At 43.4% G+C, this 15,390-nt stretch overlaps 1 protein-coding gene across 1 annotated transcript in view; it reads right to left on the bottom strand.

Annotated features, from left to right (window-relative positions):
- SLC12A3 (solute carrier family 12 member 3) overlaps positions 1-14,909 on the bottom strand; it is a 30,305-nt gene extending 15,396 nt beyond the window's left edge. The window contains exons 1-10 of the mRNA XM_048516050.1: positions 14,613-14,909; positions 12,934-13,080; positions 12,255-12,330; positions 11,135-11,230; positions 9,015-9,154; positions 6,233-6,343; positions 6,002-6,113; positions 4,998-5,128; positions 3,288-3,372; positions 435-589 (exon numbers count right to left, since the gene is read on the bottom strand). Of these exons, the coding sequence (XP_048372007.1) occupies positions 435-589; positions 3,288-3,372; positions 4,998-5,128; positions 6,002-6,113; positions 6,233-6,343; positions 9,015-9,154; positions 11,135-11,230; positions 12,255-12,330; positions 12,934-13,080; positions 14,613-14,909 (1,350 nt within the window). The remainder of the gene's footprint in view (positions 1-434; positions 590-3,287; positions 3,373-4,997; positions 5,129-6,001; positions 6,114-6,232; positions 6,344-9,014; positions 9,155-11,134; positions 11,231-12,254; positions 12,331-12,933; positions 13,081-14,612) is intronic.
- Between the last annotated feature and the right edge of the window lie 481 nt (positions 14,910-15,390).

The raw sequence follows: 15,390 nt of genomic DNA, 5'->3' as shown, positions 1-15,390 counted from the left end.
CCCTGCTCTGCCGCTTGAGCTGTGGAGGCTTATCTGGGGAATTCAGATTAGCCTGTGCACTCCAACACACGCCAGCTGAGTGACCTTGGGCTAGTCTGAGCTCTTTCAGCCCCACCTACCTCACAGGGTGTTTGTTGTGAGGGGGGAAGGGAAAGGAGTTTGTAAGCCTTTTTGAGTCTCCTACAGGAGAGAAAGGGGGGATATAAATCCAACTCTTCTTCTCTTCTTCAAAAAGTGTGCACAGTTCAACAGGGATTCTGGCTACAGTTGTTTTAAGTAGAAGAGTTTTTAAGTAGAAGATTTTAAGTAGTAGACTACAGTTATTTTAAGTAGAAGACGACTAACTTTATCCCTCACATCCCCATTTGCAGATCTTCCAAAAGACAAGAGCAAATATGAGATGCTTTTCTACCCCAATACCATCATGCTGATACCTGGTAATGATTAATGAGCCCATAGCGACAGCTCTGGCTTTGGGCACACTCTGTGAAGTTCCAGCCATAGTGACAAGCGAGTCCTGTACAGCCCAGAGAGCCATCAAGAAGGGTATCATTCACATTTCCAGAGGCATCCCGGACCACACAAGCTCCTAGGAAGGAACAGTTCAGGATTATTTTCTCCTTCTTTCATCCTACACTCTGTGCTTTTAAATAAGCACTTCGAATTTTTTTAAAAGTGAAGTACCTTACACTGGGACAAACAAAAACTTATCAGAACATTCTGCAAGCTTTTGATTTCTCTAGAACTCTTCATCAGTCTGGAAGATATTGACTTTGATCATGTTGGCAAAGCCCCTAGTTCGGACTTGTGGTCTTAAAATGGAATACAGGATATGCTGCAGATGAAATTGGATTAGATGTGTTGGGTGCAAAGCAGGTTTTCAAGCTGGCACAAAAACAGTATTCTCCCTTTGTGAATCAAAGTAGTACTAATTAATCAAGTGTCCTTTCAGCACCAAAAAAGGCATTGAAACAAAGACGGTCCTTTCATTAACAATGCTGAAGATTAATCTAAAGGTAAAGAGTAAATGGAAGTCAAATAGAGTAATATCACCCAGTGGATGGATGGCAAGTCACCTGCAAATAAAGTCCCCTCTTTGTGTCAATCTTCTTCCAATTGAAGCATCTGTCTCTTTTGGTTTGCCAAAAAATTGCAAATATCTGGATTTTCTGACAGACAGAATCCCAAAACAAAAGTTGTATGCAATACTGTTCGTTAGCACCAAGTCAAATTTCCCAAAACACGATTCTGAAAAACTTAACCATTTGTGCAAGTGTTTCATGATATTTTGGTTGATTCTAATAAAAGGCACAACATGCAATTTTTGTGTCTGGAACTTGTCCATGAAGCAGTGTGGCTACTTGCAATTTTAAATACTTTTGAATAATTTCCCCAGTACTATAACTTTCTAGCATTTTAAGTTAATGGCTGTGCTTGGAATGCATCAACTCCTGTTGAACAAGTATGAGGGATATTGGAGCAGGGTTATGCCTACTAACCTTGTCTCCCAAATGCCACAAGGTCACCCTAAGGCTGGAACAGAGCCTGTGTATGTGCATAAATGCACATGAAGCCAGAAACTCTCAAATTCCAGGGCTTCAACAGTATGGTGATGAGTGTAGTGCAGTGTCAGACATAGATGAAGGACACTGGAGCGCAATTGTCCACTCAGGCACAAAATTTAATGAGTGGCCTTAGGCTCGTAAATATTTTTCAGTCTAACCTACCTCCCAGGGTTGTGTGGACAAAAGGGGCAGGAACACTTTATGCTAGGTAAATTCTTTCACATAATGATAGATGGAAAATTAAATATGTTTTAAATGCTGTAAACATCCTTAGAGAATCATAATGGTTCAGCACCAAGGACAGCACCCTACTGAACTCATTGTTAAATACAGTTCTCAAGGTGGTATTACTAGAACCAACAAAAAGGCCCCTTCCGCACATGCAGAATAATGCACTTCCAATCCACTTTCACAACTGTTTGCAAGTGGATTTTGCCATTCTGCGCAGCTGCAAAGTGGATTGAAAGTGGATTGAAAGTGCCTTATTCTGCATGTGCGGAAGGGGCCAAAGTGACTTCTGTGAAAACGCTGAGTGAGCTGTGAGCTGGGAGGTTAGTGCTTCAGATCTTGCCTCTGCTACAAATTCCTCTCCCTGATCTTTAACCTACATGAAAATAGGGAACTGCCTCATACTTTATCAGAAGGCCATTGGTCCATTGAAGTCAGTACTGTCTTCTTAAACTGGCAGTGACTCTTTAGAACACAAGTCCCCAGTGTGGCACCCCAAGCAACACAGTGCCTGATGACACCTTATTGAAGCCCACCAAGTGTTTTTAAGAAAATGGGTGGAGCCAGGTGGGACACTTACTTAGCAGGGCTTTTGATTGGCTAATGACAATCTGATGGGTTGGGCAGTTTACAATAATTCACTGCTGTGGAGAGTGCTGGAATCTCCTTCTTTGGAGGTCTTTAGAGGCTGGATGAACATATGTTGGGAGTGCTTTGATTGTGTGTTCCTGAATGGCAGGGGGTTGGACTTGATGGCCCTTGTCATCTCTTCCAACTCTACGATTCTATAATGTTTCAGCAATAGCTAGTTTTATTTTACTATCCTTTCCTGCTATATTTCTTAAAATTATTGTTCATCTCCCCTGTACCGAGGCAGCTTTTCTGTGTATGTCTCCTTCCTGTGTCAGAATTCCAAAGGCTCAAAAAGGTTGAGGATACCTATCCTAAAGTCTCAGGCTGAGATCTTTCACATCACTTGCCACTTGATCGTTTCTTTGCAGATTCCAGAGATTGAACCTGGGACCTTCTGCATGCCAAGGAGATGATCTACCATTGAGCTGTGTCCCCACCCCAGTGTGCAATCATGATCTGCCTTACAGGGTTATTGTTACAACAGTAGTGCATGCAAAGCTCCTTGAATGTTAAAAGGGCTAAACAAATGCAAAGTATATGTATTATTGTGACTGTTAGAAGGAATGGGTGGTAGGAACTTTCTCTTTCTTTCCATTCCTTGACAGAGTATACATTTGGAGAAAGTAAAGACACCTCTCTTCCAAAAAGTGTTTGTAAGAAGCAGGAGATTCAGGGAGAAAAGTTGAGAGAGAGACAGAAAAAGAGGGGTGACAGAAAGAGCGTGCATCACAGGAGAGGTCATCAAGAAGAAATTTTGTCTACTGTCTGCTAATTATATAGCCTGGAGAGAGAAAGGACATTTTACCAATCAAACTATTGGCTTCAAGACTAGAATTAAATCAAATGTGCTCTGTTGCTTACCAATTGTAGCAGAAATAACCAGATATGATATTGTTGTCCAGAAAATAGCCATGAGGGTGCCTTTAGGAATAGCTATAGCAGGATCCTGCCCAAGGGAATAAGTGACATTTAGAAAGATTTAAACACAGGCTTGGCATCAACAACCAGGTGGCTTGCTACCACTTGGCCTGCCTGACTCACCCCGGCCTGGCTGCTTGCTACTTTTCAATAGCAGCCATCCTGCGAACGGCAGTGTGGTGTAGTGGTTAGAATTTAGACTATGATCTAGGAGATCCAGGTTCAAATCGTCATTTTGTCTGGAAGCTCATTTTGGTGCTCTTGGGCCAGTCAGTCACCCTGTCAGTCTAACACATCTCACAGAATTGTTGTAAGGATGAAATTAAGAAATGGGGACTGACGTAAGCTGCTTTGGATCCTCATTGTGGAGGAAAACGGAGTATGAAGTAAATAAATAATAAATATAGCCAAAGATGTGCATGCATGATTTTGCGGTCAAGTCACAGCTGATTTAGGGTGACCCAAAGGGTTTTCAAGGCGAGAGATTATTAGAGATGGTTTCCCATTGGCTGTCTCCATGTGGGCTGAGAGAGTTCTGAGAGAACGGTGACTGACCCAAAGTCACCCAGTAGGCTTCATGTGGAGGAACAGGGAATCAAACTCAGTTCTCCAGATAAGATAACTCTTAACCACCCCACCATGCTAGCTTTAGCTGAAGAAGTGGCAGATAAAAGGGGCACTGGTTGGTTGGTGAGGAGAGAGGAAAAGATAAGGATATGGGGGTTGCCAGGAAATACAGAAAAGGAAACAGTGGAGGAAGGGAGATTGGATTTATACCCACCTCTCTCTCCTGTAAGGAGACTCAAGGTGGCTTACAAGCTCTTTTCCCTTCCTCTCCTCACAACAGACACCTTGTGAGGTAGGTAGGGCTGAGAGAGTTCAGAGAGAACTGTGACTAGCCCGAGGTCACCAAGCAAGAATATAGGAGTGCAGAAACACATCTGGTTCACCAGATAACACATCTGGTTCACCAGAAACACATCTGGTTCACCTCCGGGGGAGGGTGGTATAAAAGTGGAACAAACAAACAAATAAATAAATAAATAAATAAGCTTCTGCCACTCAGGTGGAGGAGTAGGGAATCAAACCTGGTTCTCCAGATTAGAATCCACCTGCTCTTGACCAGTACACCACATTGGCTCTCCACTGCACCATGCTGGAATATAGGGAGAAATTAGGTGCAACCTGAAGGTCCTTGCAGGTTCCACACTGCACAAATGGGCCTGGCATCACATAATTGATCCATAGTTTTCCCATGAAGAGACTGCTGGGAGAGAAGGGGAGAAGGCTGAAGACATGGGTGCAGATAAAGGTTGGTTGATGGGAAGCTGGGAAGGATAGAAGAAAGCAGTTAAAGAGGAGAGGCTATGGGGCTTTCAGAGAAGGGGAAGGGGGTATAGTGGTGGAGAAGAAATGAGATGCCCTCTGCAAATCCTTGTGAGCCCCCTGCTTGTATACAGATACATTTATCAATTGATGGAATTCATGAAGGTCAGAAATAGCAAGCAGAAAGACCATTTTTTTCCCTTCCATGGTTTGCCTTGCGCATGACTATTGCATGACTATTGCCAGCACTTCCAGTGGGAGGCCAGGAGGCTTCACCTGTGTACACCACCCCTCCTTTCCCTGGAGGCCTCTGCCAGCAACTCCTACCTTCAAATCACCTGAAATGTTGGCTCCTGCCAAGATGCCAGTCGCAGAAGGGAAAAAGATGGAAAACAAACCGAAAAAGCTGCCATCCGGCCCACGCCAATGCGGCACGAAGTTCTGAGCAAAAATATCAGCTGCAACAGAAGAAGCGTTTCTTTTTGTAAGTGATTTAGGGTAACCGTACCTTTTCATAATATTTTCCTCTCTATATCAGCAAGGCTTCACCACCACCACCCCTCCTCTTTGTCTTTAAATGAAAAAAAAAGTTGGAAACTGGGTTTGTCCAAGAACCCCCCAGACTCAGGACTAGGAGGAGGAGGAAGAAGAAGAGGAAGAAGAAAAGGAAGAAAGAGGAGGAGGAGGAGAAGGAGAAGGAGAAGGAGAAGGAGAAGGAGAAGGAGAAGAAGAAGAAGAAGAAGAAGAAGAAGAAGAAGAAGAAGAAGAAGAAGAAGAAGAAGAAGAAGAAGAAGAAGAAGAAGAAGAAGAAGAAGAAGAAGAAGAAGAAGAAGAAGAAGAAGAAGAAGAAGAAGAAGAAGAAGAAGAAGAAGAAGAAGAAGAAGAAAGAGGAACAGGAGCAGGGGGAGCAGGAGGATCTAAATGGAACCTCAAGGTTTAAAGACAGTAGAGTTCAGAATGCCAGTTGCTTGGGAGAAAAATTGGGGGGCGGGGGACTACTTCTTTATGTCCTGTTTCTGGGCTTCCCAGAAGCATCAGTTGGAAACAGCATTCTGGACTAGACGGCCCTAGCAGAGTTCTTGTTCTTTGTTTACAAGATTTGGTGAACTCTTTGAAAAGGGGTCGTAGCGAAGAATTGAAATGATTTGTTGTTGCTGTTGCTTAAAGAGAAGAATTTACGTTAACTTGTTCACTTGACAGTCTCATATATCATCTCAGACTTACATGGCCTTTGAATTTCTCTTGCTTACTTTTCATATTATCTTTTCTGAAGACCTGAAATTTACAAAGAGTCCCTTCTGGACCAAGCATTCATGCCAGCAGTTGCTTACCTCTGTAACTGAAGAACCCTTTTGCTTGTTTCTCCACGCTTGCGGGAATTATTGTCCCCACAAGATAGTTTACGAAGGAGATCATGATGACTATGAAAAAGAGGACCTGGGCCTGCAAGACCAAGCAAATACAGTATGAGAACTGGATTGGCCTAAGAGAAGGACAATGGCTCAGTAGTGGAACTTCAGTTTCTTTTCCATTGGGCACATATATAAAAAAGAACATCTCACCTTAGCTTCCCATTCCATTCCAGCCAAGGAAATGCCTAGCAGCACAGTCACGGTGATGACCCCGACAATACGGATGTCATTTGTGGGGTCTACAATATGAGAGTTGTATTCCTAAGGGAAGAAACCCAACGGTCAGCTGTTTGCAAGGCTGCTACCCTCCCACAAAAAAGGCAGGACCAAAATGAATTTCCCAACCCAATTTCCCAATTTTTAAAATATAGATTTTCACACATCTCAAATGACGTATCTTTTCCCTGCCACCTTTCTAATTGCTTAAAAATTGCTGTGATATCTTCTCGCCTCACCTTTTTCATTAGGTAAGAAGTAGCTACTTCCTTTCCATGTATAATTTAGCTTATCTATATAAATTATATAAACATATTAGGGCTGCAGAATTTGATCCAGTATTACAGTAATCAAACAAGATTACAGGCTGCTATCCAAAGAACAGTTTCTGGGGAGTAAGGCCCACTATATAAAATTGCACTTACTTCTGGGGATACCTTATTAGGATTGTCCTGTTAAATGAGTAATTAGGGGAAGAAAATTTTAACAGGGTTAGATATGTCAAAATTAAATAAATATTTGTTCATCTTTTGAAGCTATATTGACTCTGATGTTTTAGAGTTTGAAGAAGAGTTTGGATTTATATCCCCCTTTCTCTCCTGTAGGAGACTCAAAGGGGCCTACAATCTCCTTGCCCTTCCCCCATCACAACAAACACCCTGTGAGGTGGGTGGGGCTGAGAGAGCTCGGAGAAGCTATGACTAGCCCAAGGTCACCCAGCTGGCGTGTGTGGGAGTGTACAGGCTAATCTGAATTCCCCAGATAAGCCTCCACAGCTCAAGCGGCAGAGCTGGGAATCAAACCCGGTTCCTCCAGATCAGAGTGCACCTGCTCTAAGTCACTGCTCTTAGCCACTATGCCACTGCTGCTCCCACTGCTGCTCCCACTACTCCCACTGCTGCTTTTAAGAGGTAAGATTTTTTTTTAAGGTCATTGTTTCCTCATCCTTCTTTCATTCTGAAGAGCACCTATACTGGGGTTTCAATAACATGCATAGTTATTTAAATTGAAGCCATAAGTGAAGCTTTGTAAAGCTTTGGGGCGGGGGGTTGGGTCAGGTCTCTGTGAAGTGTTGCCTAGCAACAGGACAGAGGGAGCCATGGCTGGCTGGTTCCATCAGGGGAGAGTAAAAGAATTGGGAAGCAAAGAATACAATTATGGGGTGAGGGAGAATTTACCAGTATGCTACCATCTGCCCTGAGCTGACATGTGTTGAAGAGTGCATTACATTCTGGTGGGGGATCTTTTTCTGCTAAAAATGGGCAGAGAAGGATGACTGGCCCTCCAAACCTTACTGAGGGGAGCAAGCTTGCCAATTCTGATTTAAGGAATACCTGGAGATTTTTTGGGGGGTGGGGGTGGAGGTGGAGTAGGGTTGCCAGGTCTTTCCTGGCCGCCAGGTGGCGCCAGCAGGATATAAACCTGGGGATAGTGGGATTTAAGGTGGGGAAGGACCTCAGCAGGGTATAACGCACAGGTGTCAAATTCACAGCCCTCCAGATGTTCATGAACTACAATTCCCATCAGCCCTTGCCAGTATAGTCAATGCTCATGTTGGGAGGGACTGATGGGGATTGTAGTTCATGAACATCTGGGGGGCCACGAGTTTGACACCCCTGGTATAATGCCATAGAATCTATAATCCAAAGCAGCCGTTTTCTCCAAGGGTCAACGGGAGATTAATTGCAAAGATGATCTTGGTCATCTGGAGATTAAATCTCCAGGTGCCTCCCAGAGGTTGGCAACCATAGGGAAAATACCTCCACATGCACACCAGATCAACAGTCATTCTACTGGGGGCATCCTTTTCCACTTGGCTTCAGAAGAAGAGAACAATCTAACCTAAACTCCCCTCATGAAATTCTGAATAGGTATCAAAGACCAAAGGGGACACATTTCTCCCATGTGCCTTGTGCCTTGACTTTGGGGAAATGTCTTTTTCCTTCAAACACAGACTTCATGCAGTGATTACTGAGTTATCCTTTAATTCTGATGAAGTAAGTTCTGATTCATGAAAGCTTATGCTGGAATACATATGGTATAGTGGTTAGTGTCAGACCAGGGTCCATGGTCTGGCATGGAAGGTCCCTAGATGACTTGGACACCCCCCACCACCACCACCACACACACTCTCTTAGCATAATCTGCTTCATGTGGGTGAAGGAAATTAATAGTCTTTAAGATTCCTTTGGAGTCATGTTTTATTTGCTACCACAGACTAACATGACTAACCCTGTGGAATATATTAACTTTTAATGCCCAGAGATGGCTAAGCTTTACAAACAAAACCAAACAAGTTGTTGCTGATATTTGGTGGAATGAAGCTGATAAGTCTTGAAAATAATACTTCGGCCAATCCAATACAAGTTGTCAACGTCCAAGTGGGACTTGGCGATCTCTGAGAATTATAACTGTTCTCCAGACGACACAGATCAGTTCCTCTGGAGAAAATGGCTGCTTTGGAGGTGGTCTTTATGGCAGTAAACCCAGTAAGCCCTCCCCAAGCCCCACCCACTTCCCAGGCTCCGCCCCCAAATGGAATTTCTTAACCTGCAGTTGGCAAACCTACCCTAACAGAGCATTGATTGGGCTTTGGTGTACCAGCATCACATACTTCACAATAAATACATCTATTTTTTTGTTTAAAAAACCCCTCTTTTTGAAGAGGGAGGGTGTAGTTGCTGAGCCCAACCTGTCATGATTGTTCACTGTTTACCTGAAGAAGATCCCGCACCGTTTCTGCAAAGCCCACAGTGTGCATAGCCACAGCTACTGCATTGGCAAAAGCAAAGATGAGGCCGATAGAACCTCCCAGCTCAGGCCCAAGGCTTCTGGAAATGAGGAAATAGGTCCCACCTAACAGATGAGAATGTGAAAAAATGTTGATTTCAGTTTCAACAGCGTACCTACCCCCCATCTTGTTTATGGGGATGTAGCTGGCAACTTTGATGTCAGGGTATTGGTAGGCAGGAACTGCATGGAAGGTCACTTTCAAGCTTTGTAGCACTTCAATAGATTATCTGTCTTTTCTTCCCCAACTCACATGGTACAGTGGTTAGGGTACTGGACTGGGATTTCAAACAGCCAGGTTCAAATCCCTACACTATCATGGAAGCTCGCTGGATTACTTTGGAGGCAGTTGTACCCTCTCACCGCCTAATCTATCTGAGAGGATTTTTGTGAGGACAATAATAGAAGTATGGGAGTATAAGACATGTCAGGTATCCATTGTAGAGGAAAGTGGGGTATAACTATTCAAATAGACTGCCAACCTATTTCTGAAGCAGGGCCATGGAACTAGCAAAATAGTAGCAACAAGGTAAAACGTAAGTAGGGTAAAGAAGAAGGAACGCAGCCAAGACATGGCCAGGGAGTGCAAATTCCAACTGAAACATTGATTTGCCTTCCGAAGAATTTCTCAGAAAAAGGTGTGGCATTGAAAGAAGAAAAGCTTCTTTTTTTTCAGAACTGATTCATTTCTGATTATAATTTTCTGATTTAAATAAATCAGCAGCAGCAGGGGTCCTCCAAAATGGTAGTGGTCTACATTCCACCAATCAGGCCTACCCAGTTCTCTGAGCATGCAGCGGTCACAATCTGAATTGGACACTGCAAGCGTATGGGTTGAGAAGAGGCTGCAAGTCACATGTGACTGTTACATAGGATGAGGTCACTGGACCCAATCTATGTATGCTGTAATGTATGTGTGAAGGGTTGGTATTGGTGGTAAGAAAGGGGCCTTGGTAGCATCTTCTAGGTGTCATGTTATGAAATATGTCTGTTAGTATATCCATCTCCTCCCAAGGGGCTTGGGTAATACCATTTAGCTGCCAGGGAGGGGAGAGAGCAGTTGAGGAAACATTTAGGGATAATTTAGGACCCTTACACATCTCAGCTCTCGACACATCTCAGAAATAGCTGAAAGATTCTTGAAGATCTTTTCTACCTTTTCTGCAAGCTGGAAGAAACCTGTGCTTCAGATTCTGGGCCAGATTCTGGGCCAGTTATTCTACAGTTTTTATTTTACAGTAGATTAAAGGAAGTGCTAGTAGATAAAAAGTGAGTGAGGTAAAAGAACTTTTTAAAACTTATCTTAAAAATGAGGAGGAGCTCTTCAGGGAGCGACCGCACGGAACCTTATTTTACAGTAGTATAGTAGAGCCTGATCTCGTCAGAGCTTGGAAACTGAGCAGGGTCCATGTTTGGATGGAGGCCATTAAGAAAGACTGCAGAGGAAGGCAACATCAAACCAGCTCTGCTTCTCACTTGCCTTGAAAGCTCCTTGCATGGAATTTTGGGAAGAAGAAGCAAAACACGACACCTGTCCAGTTGAAATTATAGAAACCCCAGTAGCTAAGCAAAAGTCTCTCTGATAGCAAATGGAAGTGAGTCAGTTGTGGCTTGATGGATGGCGCAAACATACAGTTCTTAATAAAATGGTGGTTCCAAGATATTGTCTGAAGGCACAGAATGGAACCACCATGTTGAACTTAAACAGATATGGGTCTGGACAGCGTTGGATGGGGAAAGCCTGTAGAATTTATTGAACTTTCATGAGAAGAAAGGCCAGATAAAAACAGCACTAATAAAAATATTTTGTTTGTGAGCATAAGGTAAGGCATGCCGAATAAGAGAGGCTCTTTCCGCACATGCAGAATAATGCCCTTTCAAACTGCTTTCAGTTCTCTTTGAAGCTGTGCGGAATAGCAAACAGTTGTGAAAGTGGTTTGAAAACGCATTATTTTGCGTGTGCAGAAGGGGCCAGAAAGACAGAGAGAAAGAGAGGGAGAGTCTGTGGAACTTTGTCAAGATCTTCATCTTGGGATAAAATACTACCTGATTTGACTTTGCCATTGGTGGAAATTGCTGATATGGATAGTCCAGTGATTGTGGTCACTGTCACAGAAATCAGTATGATTACCCACGTCAGTGCTGTGGAGAAAAATAGTTATTTTAAATTATACTGCAGTATATAGTTAAAAAATCAGTTATGGTGAATTTTCTCCCATGGTTACTACAGAACCCGCTGGTGTGTTTCCTGGGGCCTTCCTTCCTCCCAAAAGAGTCTTTCCTCCAAAGCAAAAAGCCAATCCTCACTTTCTTCTACCACATCAATGCTGGAGGGTATCTGAGGCATACCCTTTCTGAATTAAAACTGGAAATACTGTTAATTCTTGCTCCTGAAAATGTTTAGTGGCAGAACATGTCACAATGCAAAGAACCTGTCCTCAAAAAAGCCTGCCATCTATGTTTCTGAACTGATCTCTGTTCTGGACTTCTGCTTCATCAGAAGTAATTGATTCGTCCGGCACCGAGGGTACGCCGATTGGAGTTAAGCAACAGCAGATCTATGAATCATGCAGAGATACAACGGGCAACCTCCCCAAGGATGGTAATTCTGATATGTACCTGCAGTGCTGAGTAACTGAGACTGATTCTGCATGGGCTAAAAACAGCAGCGTGAAAACGGTGTGAAAACAGTATAAACCCTTTTACACTGTTTTAAACCCTTTTACCCCATTTTCACACTGTTTTCACACTGCTGTTTTTGGCCCATGCAGAATCAGCCTGAATGATTTGGTGCAGTAGAATTTTTCACTGATTTGGAGGAGGCAAGTGGAGAACAGTAAATCAAGCAGAGGTACAGTAGACAAATCTTCCTTATGAATGTGCAGTTTGATCTAAATTTGTGATTATTGTCTCAGGGCAAATTAATAGTTCTCTAATGGTACATAGTTTGGAAAATCTGATTTTGAAAAATGTTTTGCAGTTTTATTTGTAAGGCACATCCAGAGCATCTTTGTACTGCCCTAGTTTCCCCTGACACATTAACATGAGCAGTGCTTGAAAAGGGTTAAATTTACAGTCCTAATTGACACTGGAATTAGTGCCCTTCTAATTTCACGGTTTGATAAAATGGGTATACACAAAAATAAGATATTTAAAGGTACATTACCTATTCCTGCTTGTCCAGTGATCCAAGGCAGTCGCAGGTAAAGAATGACGCCCCAAATATTAAGCATGCACCGAATCTGGAAGGGAAATCAACAGTAATCACTGGACAGGATCATTAAGACATAACTGGATTCCCCCCAACACAAATATAATGTCTTTAGGACGTTTAAAAAAGTGTCTTGGGGAAGGAAGACTCTGTAGAGGCAGGCAAGACAAGCTTTCCTCTGTTTTTCACTTGTCTTGAATACCTCTCCAGTGGGGTTACCATGAGTCAGTTGTGTCTTGACAGCATTTACATGTATTGGGGGGTGGTAGTGGTTTATTCTTTTGGCATAATCCACCCAGTTTGCTCAATCTGAGTTTTCTTGCCATGGTGGTTTTGCAAGTAGGAGTAGCATCACTGTACGATGCTGCAAATAGCTTTAAAAGGGGCTTGGACAGATTTATGGAGGAGAAGTCGATTTATGGCTACCAATCTTGATCCTCTTTGATCTGAGATTGCAAATGCCTTAACAGACCAGGTGATCGGGAGCAACAGCCGCAGAAGGCCATTGCGTTCACATCCTACATGTGAGCTCCCAAAGGCACCTGGTGGGCCACTGCGAGTAGCAGAGAGCTGGACTAGATGGACTTTGGTCTGATCCAGCTGGCTTGTTCTTATGTTCTTAAATGCAACTTACCATCACCCCTTTAACCCACCCGAAACGAACGGGCTCGCCTTCAGGTTTCTCAGCCCCCTCGCTGGCCCCTTCCTCAGTTTCTCCTTCAGAATGGCCATCATCCCTGTGAAGTTCATATGCTGGAGGACGGAGGTGGATACCTTCTTGCTGGAGGGTGGAAAAGCCAGTGGGGGGGAGGAGGGAGATAACAAAGAAATAAGTCAGAACAAGACACTGTTTGAAAACACAATTTAGCTCCAGAGTGCCTACAAACAGCTGGCAATTTCACACATGCTGAGTGCATTCAGTGCACTTTGCAACTGGACTTTTCTGTGCGAAGCAGCCAAATCTATTTGCAAATGATCTTTAAAGTGCATTATAAGTGAATTGAAAGCGCATCACCAAGCATATGTGAAAGCACACAGTATGAGGCATTTAAAGGCAATCTGCAGCTCAAAATGCAACTGCTTGGGATGCACATGGGGAGAACTGAAGCAGGTTCATTAAAAAGTACACGTGTACTCTTAGTAGCTGATGCAGTATGTACATTATATGTAGCCATCCCTAGTGTCTTAACTTAGATGTAGGAGCTCCAGGAGGAGCTGTGTTTTGTACCAATAATCACCATGATGCATACTGCTAAATTCACAAGGAATGTTGTATATGGGCAAGGGGTGGGGGTACACCACTTTCCAGCTCTGTCAAGACATATTTTATTCACCTGGGTGTTCCTCTGTGAGAGCTTTGTTTCAAAAGATTGTTGAGTAAGATCTAAGTATTCTAGTGACCACTCAAGATGGTCACTCCCATTTGGTACATCCCCTGAACTCTCAGAAAACAGGACCTCAAAGGGTTGGCTGTAATTCACTAGCGGAGAAGAAATGCTGTCTGCAAATGCTCAGTGGTATTCTCTGGTTTATCATGATGCCTCTGGTCTGTGAAAACAAAACCTGGCATTGAAAACAAACAAACTGTTCCCTGTCACCTCTGTCTCAAACTGATGCGTGTTCAGATTTAGATATGAAAAGGGAAACTTGCAAAGCTCTGAAGATCCTCACTGCAGTTCATGTAACTCCTGCTCAGGTAACATGCTGATGTTACCAAGGAAACTGGGGCAATTTTGGACCCACCTCCCTCCCTGCCTTCTCAAAACGCAAGGAAGGAAGATGAAGAACAGCTCTGTGATTCAAGTTACACATCTATTTTGTTCTTTTCATTGTATTGAGTACATTTCTCTTGCATCACTGTTTTCCTTTCTTCTCTTAAGAAAGGAAAACAGTGATGCAAGAGAAATATTGGTGATCAAGTGAAATAATGGTATTGTCAAAGGTTTTCACAGTTGGATTCAACTGGTTGTTGTGGTTTTTCCAGGCTGTGTGGCCATGGTCTGGTAGATCTTGTTCCTACGTTTCGCCAGCATCTGTGGCCGGCCTCTGAAGATGCTAGCCACAGATGCAGGTGAATTGTTAGATCTACCAGACCACGGTCACACAGCCTGGAAAACCCACAACAACCAGTGAAATAATGGTGACCTTTAAACATTGGTCAAAGGATACAGGGGCATAAACTATTTTGACTTCCTCTGGTTGGGATAGAAAATGGAGAACAGTCAATGTTGCTCACTGGCTCAAGATATAACTAAGTTTGGGGAACAGATTAAGAGAAAGTCACGCAGTTTTGACGCCGTGGTTTGTTTTTACCTTGAGGAACGAGTGCAGATCAGCAAGAGAGGGTCTGGGGTTCTTGGCTTCACTGGCGAACTTTGTGTTGGAATAGTGTTCATAAGCTGGTACAACGTCAACCGTATTGTGGCCGAAGGTCCGCATATAAAAAGTGCTGTTGGTGGTGAGGTGGTTGGCTTGAGTGGTATCATACGGGGCCATATCAGACTGCCCATAGTGCATCCTGCTGCTATCCTCAGGGCTGATCAGGGTGCTGATGGTGAATCTCCCGTTGGAGTGCACTGGATCGGCGCTTCGTTCCAGCAATTCGGCCATTTCATTTCCTTGGATGTTTTGTGCCTCTTTCACTAGCTTCCTCTCTTCGGTCAGACAGGGATAGTGTAGGTTTGGAGCATATAGTGCGACGTAACAAAAGCCATGGGAATTTTATACCCTACAAAACCGGAAAGAACTGACTGACCCTCTGTTCAATTAACTCCCAACAGAGGGAACTAATTGGTTCAAACCATCTTGAGTGGTTGTCGGAAAGAATAGCCTGAAGGAATATCTAAATACTTGCTCTCCAACTTCTAGTTCCAGATCAAGTATATGATAACAGATTTGGAATTAAGTCCTCAGGACAGATTAAATAAAAAGCACACAAGGTTGATAGAATGGCTGGGATGGCAGAACTTCTCTGATCCATCAGGGTTCGTTCCATTTCTTTCACTGATTTGTTAGGTACAATAAAAACAAGCCATGTCCTTATTGGAAGGAAATGATTCATGGTCTAGGCAGGCCCTTCAAAAACACTTCA

Source organism: Sphaerodactylus townsendi, linkage group LG14 (assembly GCF_021028975.2).
Source record: "Sphaerodactylus townsendi isolate TG3544 linkage group LG14, MPM_Stown_v2.3, whole genome shotgun sequence".
In the NCBI taxonomy this organism is placed as follows: domain Eukaryota; kingdom Metazoa; phylum Chordata; class Lepidosauria; order Squamata; family Sphaerodactylidae; genus Sphaerodactylus; species Sphaerodactylus townsendi.
Note: the sequence above shows the minus strand (reverse complement) of the source record. Positions and strands in the feature narration are given on the sequence as shown.